This window comes from Colobus angolensis, unplaced genomic scaffold, assembly GCF_000951035.1.
Source record: "Colobus angolensis palliatus isolate OR3802 unplaced genomic scaffold, Cang.pa_1.0 Scaffold86, whole genome shotgun sequence".
Classification (NCBI taxonomy): Eukaryota; Metazoa; Chordata; class Mammalia; order Primates; family Cercopithecidae; genus Colobus; species Colobus angolensis.
This window is the reverse complement of record NW_012122487.1, coordinates 1,871,459-1,881,727: the sequence shown is the minus strand read 5'-3', so window position 1 is coordinate 1,881,727 and position 10,269 is coordinate 1,871,459. Positions and strand designations below refer to the sequence as shown.

The 10,269-nt window shown below is 38.0% G+C and overlaps 1 protein-coding gene across 1 annotated transcript in view; it reads left to right on the top strand.

The window, feature by feature from the left end:
* The window catches only part of FOCAD (focadhesin), a 331,523-nt gene that overhangs the window by 305,287 nt on the left and 15,967 nt on the right, over positions 1–10,269 (top strand). Inside the window, exons 36-37 of the mRNA XM_011930353.1 lie at positions 6,708–6,836; positions 8,634–8,749. Of these exons, the coding sequence (XP_011785743.1) occupies positions 6,708–6,836; positions 8,634–8,749 (245 nt within the window). The remainder of the gene's footprint in view (positions 1–6,707; positions 6,837–8,633; positions 8,750–10,269) is intronic.

Sequence of the window (10,269 nt, the reverse complement as noted above, 5' to 3'; positions counted from 1 at the left end):
CTTTCTACTTATGGCTAGCCAATTTTCTTGATTAATCTAGTTTGAATTGATTACAACTGAGCATCAACAACATACAAATATTCTGCTCCTATGAAGTTCTATTTCTCCCCTTTATGTTGTTATTGTCCCAAATTACGTGTATATACATTATGTGCCCATTAATGTAGATTTATAATCATTGTTTTATGCATTTGCCTTTTAAGTTACATAGTAAGTGAAAAGGGGAGTTATAAAACAAAAGTGTAATAGTAATGGCTTTTATATTTACCTGTGTAATTACCTTTACCAGAATTCCTTATTTCTTTGTATAGCTTCAAATTATTGTCTAGATTACTGTGTAGTGTCCTTTTATTTTAGCCTTAAGGACTCTTATTAACATTTCTTGTAGGGCATGTCTATGGATAACAAACCTCCCTCAACTTTGTTTTTCTGTATATATCTTAATTTCTCCCTAATACTTGAATTATAGTTTTGTTGGATACAGCATTTTTTGATGACATTTTTTTTTTTTTCTTTCAGTAAAAAGTGTTATCCTGTTCCTTACTGGACTCCATGGTTTCTGATGAGAAATGAGCTGTTAATCTTATTGGGAATCCCTTGTATGTGATGAATCACTTCTCTTTGCTGCTTTCAAGATTTTCTGTCTTTGTCTTTTGAAAATTTGACTACAGTATGTCTTAGTGTGGATCTCTTTGCCTTTATCTTTCTTAGACTTTGTTGAGCTTCTTAAATGTATGGATTTGTGTCTTTTTTATTAAATTGGAGAAGTTTTCGACCATTACTTTTCAAATATTCATTCTGCCCCTTTCTCTCCTATCCTTCTGGGAATCCGGTTATGCATACCTTGGTATGCTTGATGTATCCTTAGGCTCTGTTCATGCTTTTCATCTTTCTTTCTTCTCTGTAGACGGAGTGATTTCAGTTGACATATCTTTATGTGAGCTGGTTCTTTTGCCTGCTCAAGTCTGCTATTTAATCCCTCTAGTGAGTTTTTCATTGTAGTTACTGTACTTTTTAGAGTATAGAGCTCTATAATTTGTATGGTTCTTTTAAAAAAGAACTCTTTTTGATATTCTCTTTTTTCTTTTCTTGTATTGTTCTCCTGGTTTCTTTTAGTTCTTTGTCCATAATTTTCTTTAGCTGAATATATTTAAGAGAGTTGATTTCAAGTCTTTGTCTAGTAAATCCAATGTCTTTGCCTCCTCTGGGACATTTTCTATTAATTTCTTCTGTGAATTGACAAAGCTTCCTTGTTTCATTTTATGCTCCATATTTTTTTGAAAACTGGACTTTTTTTGAATGTTAAAATTCAATTTAATTCCAAGAATAAAAAAAATTATGGTAAAATGTATAACATAAAATTTAATTTTTAAATATACAATTTTATGACATTAAGCATTAATGTGACATGAAACATTAATTAAGCAACTATCACCACCACCCAGCTTCAGAACTTTGAAAAATGAACATTTTGCATATTATAACAGGGTAACTTGGAGTATTAGAGTCTTTCTTTTCCTCATTGTTTGTTTTTGTTTCTTGCTGTGGGCTATGTTCAGTGACTTCTCAAAATTGTAAAGCCTGTCTGTATTCTTTCTCTTTGAAGGCTCTATTATTCTAGCCAGTGATTAGCTAGTGTGTGCTAGAGAGTTTCTTGAACACCAGAAGTCAAAAAAAGGAAAACAAAAAAGACTCTGCCTTTCCTCCATAACGTGATTATTACACGTTGCATGCCTATATCAAAATATTTCATGTGCCCCATAAATATATACACCTACTGTATTCCCACAAAATCAAAAATAGAAAAAATACTCCACCGCCACTTCTGCTTCTACTTTTTTTAATCTCTACCTATTATGCTGCTATTTCTGAATATGCATCTTCTTTTTAAAAAAATTGTAGTGATAAGTACATAACATAAAATTCACCCTCTTAACCATTTTTTTTTTTTTAATTTTTTGTGGGGCACAGAGTTTTGCTCTTATTGCTCAGGCTGGAGTACAGTGGTGCAATCTTGGCTCACCACAACCTCCACCTCCCGGGTTCAAGCAGTTCTCCTGCCTCAGCCTCCTGAGTAGCTGGGATTACAGGCATGCGCCACCATGCCCGGCTAATTTTTTGTATTTTTAGTAGAGATGGAATTTCTCCATTCAGTAGTGTTAATGTGAATGTATATTCATATTGTTATGAAACAGATCTCCAGAACTTTTCATCTTAGAAAACTGAAACTCTAGCCATTAAACAATAACTCCCTTTCTCCCACCCTTCTCCCTAGCCCCTGGTAACCACCATTCTATTTTCTTTTTCTATGAATTTGTCTTCTTTAGATACTTCACATAAATGGAATCATACGTTTTTTGTGTGTGAATGACTAATTTAATGTAATGGCCTTATGTTTCATCCATGCTATAACATCTAACGTGATTTTCTTTCTTTATAAGACTGAATAATGTTCTTGTTATGTATATACTGCATTTTGTTTATTTATTCTTTCATCAGTAGGCATTTGGATTGCTTTTACCACTTGGCTGTTGTGAATAATGCTGCTATAAACATGGGTTTGCAATATCTCTTCAAGATCTTGCTTTCAATTTCTTTGGGATATATACCCAAAAGTGAGGTTGCTGGATTATATGGTATTTCTAGTTGTAATTTTATATTTATATAAAATAATGTGTAATTTTTTAAGGAACTGACATAATGTTTTATATAGTGGTCACACCATTTTATAATCCTGCCAAGTGTACATAAGGGTTCAAATATCTCCGTATCCTTGTCAACACTTTTTATTTTCTGGTGTTTTTGTTGCTGTTGTTTTTATAGCCATTCTAATAGGTATGGGCTGATATCTCACTGTGGTTTCGATTTGGTTTGGTTTTTTTGCCTTCTGATTAGTGATATTGATTGTCTTCATACGCTGTTGGACATTTGTATATCATCTTTGGGAAAATGTCTAAGTTCTTTGCCCATTTTTATATGCTTCTCTTTTTTTTATGCTACTCCTTTTTTAGCTGCTCATTTTTCCTTTTGTTGATTCTCCCTCTGCCCTGTCTTTTTCAGTTTCCGGTTACTTTGCTTTTCCTGCTAATTCTGCATGTGCTTCTCTTTTCTCCTGTACTTCTTTCTGCTGTTTTTCATTTTTCTTTCTCTGCTTGCTTTTTGAGTATCTATTCATTTTGCTTCGGTTTCTCTTTTTCAACTTCTGATAATTCTGTTACTTTTTCTGCTGATTCCACATAGCTTCTCCTTTATCCTATGTTTCTCCTTTTTGCAGGTGTTTTTCCTTCTGTTGATTCTACCCTATTCTTCCACCTTTTCCGTGTGCTGATTTTACCTCTGCTTCTCCTTGTTCCTGTGTTTCTCCTTCCTGCAGCTATTTTACCTTCTGCTGACTTTGTCCTGTTCTGCTTCCCTCTTCTTTCAGCATCTGCTAATGTGGCCTCTGCTTCTCCTTGTGCCTGTGCTTCTCCTTTCTGCAACTCTTTTGCTTTCTGCTGACTTTGCTCTGTTCTGCTTCCCTCTTCTTTCAGTAACTGCTGATGTGGCCTCTGCTTCTCCTTGTTCCTGTGCTTCTCTTTTCCGCAGCTATTTTACCTTCTGCTGATTTTGCCTTGTTCTGCTTCCCTCTTCTTTCAGCATCTGTTGATGTGGCCTCTGCTCCTTGTTCCTGTGCTTCTCCTTTCTGCAGCTCTTTTGCTTTCTGCTGACTTTGCCCTGTTCTGCTTCCCTCTTCTGTCAGCATCTGCTGATGTGGGCTCTGCTTCTCTTTTTTCCCATGTTTCTCCTTTCTGAAGCTGTTTTTTGTTTTTTTTTTTCCTACTGACTCTTGCTTCCCCCCTTTTAGCATCTGCTATTTTGGCCTCTGCTTCTCCTTTTTCCTATGCATCTCATTTCTGCTTCTGTTTTTGCTTTTGCTGACTCTGCCCTGCTTCCCCCTTCTTTCAGCATCTGTTGATGTGGCCCCTGCTTCTCCTTTTTCCTGTGTTTCTCCTTTCTGTAGCTATTTTTCCTCCTGCTGACTCTACCTTGCTTTTGCTTCCACCTTTTAACATCTGCCGATTCGGCCTCTGCTTCTCCTTTTTCCTATGCTTCTCATTTCTGCTGCTGTTTTCACTTTTGCTGACTCTGCCCTACTTGCCCCTTCTTTCAGTATCTGTTCATGGCCTCTGCTTCTCCTTTTTCCTATGTTTCTCCTTTCTGCAGCTGTTTTTTTTTTTCCAGACTCTTGCTTCCCCATTTTAGCATCTGCTAATTTGGCCTCTGCTTCTCTTTTTTCCTGTGCTTCTCCTTTCTGTAGCTATTTTTTTCCTCCTACTGACTCTACCCTGCTTTTGCTTCCACCTTTTAGCACCTGCCAATTCGGCCTCTGCCTCTCCTTTTTCCTATGCTTCTCATTTCTGCTGCTGTTTTTACTTTTGCTGACTCTGCCCTACTTCCTACTTCCCCCTTCTTTCAGCATCTGTTCATGGCCTCTGCTTCTCCTTTTTCCTATGTTTGTCCTTTCTGCAGCTGTTTCGTTTTTTTGTTGTTGTTGTTGTTTTTCTCTGACTCTTGCTTCCCCATTTTAGCATCTGCTAATTTGGCCTCTGCTTCTCCTTTTTCCTGTGCTTCTCCTTTCTGAAGCTAACTTTGCCCTGTTCTGCTTCCCTCTTCTTTCATCATCTGCTGATGTGGCCTCTGCTCCATGTTCCTGTGCTTCTCCTTTCTGCAGCTCTTTTGCTTTCTGCTGACTTTGCCCTTTTCTGCTTCCCTCTTTTGTCAGCATCTGCTGATGTGGGCTCTGCTTCTCCTTTTTCCCATGTTTCTCCTTTCTGCAGCTGTTTTTTTTTTTTTTCCTGACTCTTGCTTCCCCCCTTTTAGCATCCCCTTTTAGCATCTGCTATTTTGGCCTCTGCTTCTCCTTTTTCCTGTGCTTCTCATTTCTGCTGCTGTTTTTACTCTTGCTGACTCTGCCTACTTTCAGCATCTGTTCATGGCCTCTGCTTCTCCTTTTTCCTATGTTTCTCCTTTCTGCAGCTGTTTTTTTTTTTTTTTTTTCTGCTGACTCTTGCTTCCCCATTTTAGCATCTGCTAATTTGGCCTCTGCTTCTCCTTTTTCCTGTGCTTCTCTTTTCTGCTGCAGTTTTTCCTTTTGCTAACTCTGGCTCCACATCTGCTTCTCCCGCCTTTCAGCATCTACTGATTCTGCTACTTTTTCTGATGATTTTGCCTCTGCTTCTCCTTCTTCCTATGCTTCTCCTTTCTGATGCTGTTTTTCCTTTTGTTGACTCTACTTCCACTCTGATTCCCCCCTTTTCATCGTCTTCTGATTCAGGTGCTTTTTTGATGATCCTGCCTCTGCTTTTCCTTTTCCTACCTCTGCTTTTCCTTCTGTTGATTCTGCTTCTCTTTCTGCTGATGCTAATTTCCTTTCTGCTGCCGACGTTGATCCTGCTGCTTTTGCTCCTCCTTGGTCTTCTACATTTTAATGTGTTATGCTATTTCTGACCTCCTCATAGCTTCACGTTTACATGGCCCTTAATGGCTATTCCATTCCTAATTGCACTATATGTTTCCACTCACAAATGCTCCACTATCTGTTTTTCAATTTCTAATTACCCTATACACACTCCCTTAAAAAGGAATGCGATATTAAAGTAATGGTACTATGTCATAGGCAGCTGATTAACTGATGGACTAGCTGTTACACAGCCCTTAGATGCTCACTTCTAGAACAGTCACCATGGCACAGGTTGGGAAGCAGAAAAACTAGAGACTCCCATGTTACAGAATGCAGTCTAGGACTACATAGACTAGGTAATCCATAGTCCATAGAAGGGAATGTACCTGACTCAGCAATCCTTATTATCTCTGCTGGAAGTAGATTGAGGTGTAAGTGAGCAATGAGGTAATAATATAAAAGAAGTTACTTAATTTTGAGAACTAGATAAAAAGACAAGAGTGTACAGAGAACAGCTAAGTAGCAATGTGGAAAATTTTTATCCAGTCAAAAAGGAAAGACTGTAGACAAGTAGATGAATGAAATCGTGTCATTTATGGCCACCTGGAGAACTCATGTTAAGTGAAACAAACCAGCCACAAAAAGATAAATATCACATATGTGGAAGCTAAAAAAGTTGATCTCATACGCGATGCCAAAGAAAGTTGATCTTATATAGAGGTAGAGAGTATAGAATAGTGGTTAATAGAGGTTAGAAAGAGAAGGAGGATGGGGCAATAATGAGAGATTGGTTAAAGGAAACAAAATGAGGAATAAGTTCATATACGGGGAATAAGTTCTGGTGTTCTAAAGTACTGTAGGGTGACTATAGTTAACAATAATTGTTATTTCCAAATAGCTGGAAAAGAGGATGTTGAATGTTTCAACATAAAGAAATGATAAATATTGGAGATGATGGATATGCTATTTATCCTGATTTGTTCATTGCACATATGTATGAAAATATCACTCTATACCCCATAAATATATACAGTTATTATATATCAATGAAAAATTTAGAAAATTTTTTAAAAAGAGAAGAACAGAGGGAGCAAGGTTTTCTGGCAAATGGAGTTGAAATTAAGAGCACAGAATTGAAGGGTTGATCACAATTGAAGATGTGATATCAGATCCTTTGATGCTAGAAGGAAGGAAGGAATTGTTGGCATTTTCCACTTCCATGGTGGTATGCAGGTGTTTTACTGTTATTTTTCCCTTTCTGTTATAGGTCCTGAATCTGTTCCTCCTTCCCTTCTTAAATTAGTGATGAAACCCATAGCAACTGTTGGAGAAAGCTACCAATATCCTCCTGTGAACTGGGCTGCACTTCTCTCTCCACTTATGAGGCTAAATTTTGGTAAATATCATGTGTTTTTACGTCTTCAGACTTTGATTTTAGTATTTGACCTGAATGGAAAAACAGATTCTGTGTCACAATGTGTAGAGACTGGATAGACTTTTCAGATCTTGAGGTTTGTCATGTTGGATGGGATGGTTGGGTTACTTTCACTTAGTCATTGAGCCCCTGAGGGTGAGGAAGAAGAGGTCTGAAGACACAGGCCAGATACACCTGCGAAAAACAATGCTTGACTGAGGTTTGCACACCACTGGGAATGTGGTACAGGTTCCATTAAGCTTGGCCTTGTGGTTATCAAACTACATTTCCAGAGCCATAGGTTTCGAGAAGTACCATGTGGGATGCTGTATTAATTTTCTGTTGCTGCTGTAACAAATTACCACAGTGGCTTGAAACAATACAAATTTATTATCTTTACAAGTCCATAGGCCAGAAGTCCAACATGTTTCTCACCAGACTAAGATCGAGGTATCAGCAGATTAGAATTTCTTTCTAGAGGTTCTAGGGGAGGATTCATTCTCTTTTCTAGCCTCTAGAAGCTGCCCACATTTTTGACTTGTGGCCCCCTTTCCCCATTTTCAAGGCAAGCAATGGAAGGCTAAGGTCTTCTCACACCATCATCTTTCTGGTTCTCTGTAGCCAGGAAAGATTTTCCTCCTTTAAGGACTCATGTGATTAATAGGCTCACTTAAATAATCCAGGATAATCTCTCCATCTCAAGATACTTAACCTTAATCACATCTGCAAAGTTTCTTTGCCATATGAGGTAGTGTATTCACAGGTTCCAGGTATCAGGATGTGGACATTATTGGGTACCATTATTCTGCTTACTACAGTTATTTTGTGGTGAGAAGCAAACAGAGTGCACACCTCAACACCTTGAGTTCATCCACAGCAACTTATTTTATACAGAATAGAGTTACACATACAAATATAATTTAATGTACTTTTTCCCCACCCTAACTCGAAAAATAAAAATAAAATGAGAAGGGGGGAATGACGAGCAATTTAAGCAGTGTTGTAAAATTATATGTGTTTGTGTATGTGCCTGCCATGAGTGCTCTATCCTTTATAGCAGAGTGCATATGATATGCAAAACATGATATATAAAACAACTTGTATACTGTAATTTATGTGCAGTTTCAGAGATAAAGATAATTTTGACTATATACAATTTTTCACTTAAATGCTTTCATATAAACCTAATCTCTATGTAAGATATAATGTCACCGTACTGGGTTTCCAGAGATTTCATTTGAAAAATATGTTCCTCTCTCCCTCTCCTTTTGTGTGCTATATTGAAATGTTTGTGTTTCAGTTAAGTCCTTAGAAAAAGGAAGGAAAATAAGGTGCTGATTGGAATCTTACTACTAGAAAGGCTCGATGACTAGAGAATGTAACTATATCTTTAAGCCATTCCTCACCTTGATATATTTCTTCATGGTCTGCATATGAGATGTCGAGAAGGGAAAAACAGGGATCAAGATGTTACTAGCTAGAATATTCTCATATTTTAGATAGTGTTTGAGTGTGTAGTTTCCTCTGGATATCATAAGAGAAATTCCCCTATCTAGTTCAAGGCTCTTGCTAGTTCCAAGACTTGGGACTGTGATGCCTTTGGACACATTATTTTGCCTCATAATTAACAAGTCTGTTGAAATATCTCTTCTGGTTTACTGAAGTTCTGTTACCTGCAGAAGTCACATAAGCAGATGCTTTAATTTGAGATATTAAAGCCTGAAAATGAGTCAGGAAAGTAACTATCTATTCAGATTCTTTTCCTTTCTTGCCTTTCAGGTGAAGAGATTCAGCAACTGTGCCTTGAAATTATGGTGACCCAGGCACAGTCATCCCAGAATGCAGCTGCACTATTGGGCTTGTGGGTGACGCCGCCACTGATCCACAGTCTGAGTGTATGTAGTAACTAAGGGTGTTGGCCAACAGGAGGATATCGTTCTTTAGGAGGAGATTAACATTCATTTGGGTGTGTGTTCTCAAAGTCAAGAGGAGACAGATGAGATCTTAACAAAAATTGAGGGTTTGATGGTAGCTGGCCTACATACTGGGAAATTATATAGTTCAGAACCCTGCCATAGCCATTACTATTAATGCTTTAGCTACCATTTATTACAAAAAGTGGAAAATGATGATCAGAGGTATTAAAGTTCCTTTCTCAAGATCATATAGCTAGAAAGTTGTGGAATTATTTGTACTTATGTTTATTTGATTATATAGTATATGTAATTATTTCAGTACATATTAAGAGAAAGAAAATCCATATGTACTCGACTCATCCATGTATTATCCTTCCCTTTTCCCAGAGGCGGCAGCAATTAAACTAACCGAACCATGATTCGGTTAGGTATCACATCAAGCGGACCAGGGGATGTAGGTGGGAGGGTGTAGGTGGAGAGAATAAAAGATCTCTACTAGGCTGTTTAGCTTGAGCAAAGCGTTGAGAAAGAAATGACCCAGTCTGGTGTTTGTGATAGAGGGGCTAGCACCTTTCCAATATAGGCCAAGGACAGATAGGAAGAATAGGGCAAGAGATTTTAAGATGTGAAGTTAGTAAAGATGTATAATTTTGATTAGGTTTCAAACTAGAACAGAAAAGCATATTCCATGATTCTTTAGAGGTTTACCAGTTGATATAAGTTAAATGCTGTCATCTTTTAATTGTCTCCATAATCTGGCCTATTCTTCTGTCCTAGGAGGCTTTAATTGTTTGAGAATAGTGCAAAGCCCTCTTATCATTTCCTTAGTCTCTTGGCCTTTGTCCCTGTTCAGCACTGTTTCTGTTTTTGTTGTTGTTATTGTTGTTGTTTTTGAGACAGTTTCTTGCTCCATGGCCCAGGCTGGAGTGCAGGGGCACAATCTCTGCTCACTGCAGCCTCTGCCTCCTGTCTCAGCCTCCCAAGTAGCTGACACTATAGGTGTGTGCCACCACGCCCATCTAATTTTTGTATTTTTAGTAGAGATGGGGTTTCAACAATTTGGCAAGTCTGGTCTCAAACTCCTGACCTCGAGTGATCTGCCCACCTCAGCCTCCCAAAGTGCTGGGATTACGGGTGTGAGCCACCACGCTAGGCCTGTTTTTGTTTTTTTAAACCTTTCCTACTCCTCCTCACTGTCTTTAATTGAAGGTGGATGCTATCAAGGTCTGCATCTTTCTGTCAGGTATTAACTTCACTCCACCTGTCTGCTCCAAGTGGCTCCCAGCTGCCTGCCACTTACTTAGCCCTTGCAGTGTACCTGGTACCTGCAAGCACTCAGTGAGTACAGAAATCAGACTTAATTTCTCTACAGCCTGATAGAATCAGATAGAATCAGACCTAATTAACTCTACAGCTTTGTTGAGTTATAATTTATATAGCCTAAAATATGGCTGTCTTAAAGCATAAAATGTGATGAATTTGAGTACCTTTATAGGTTT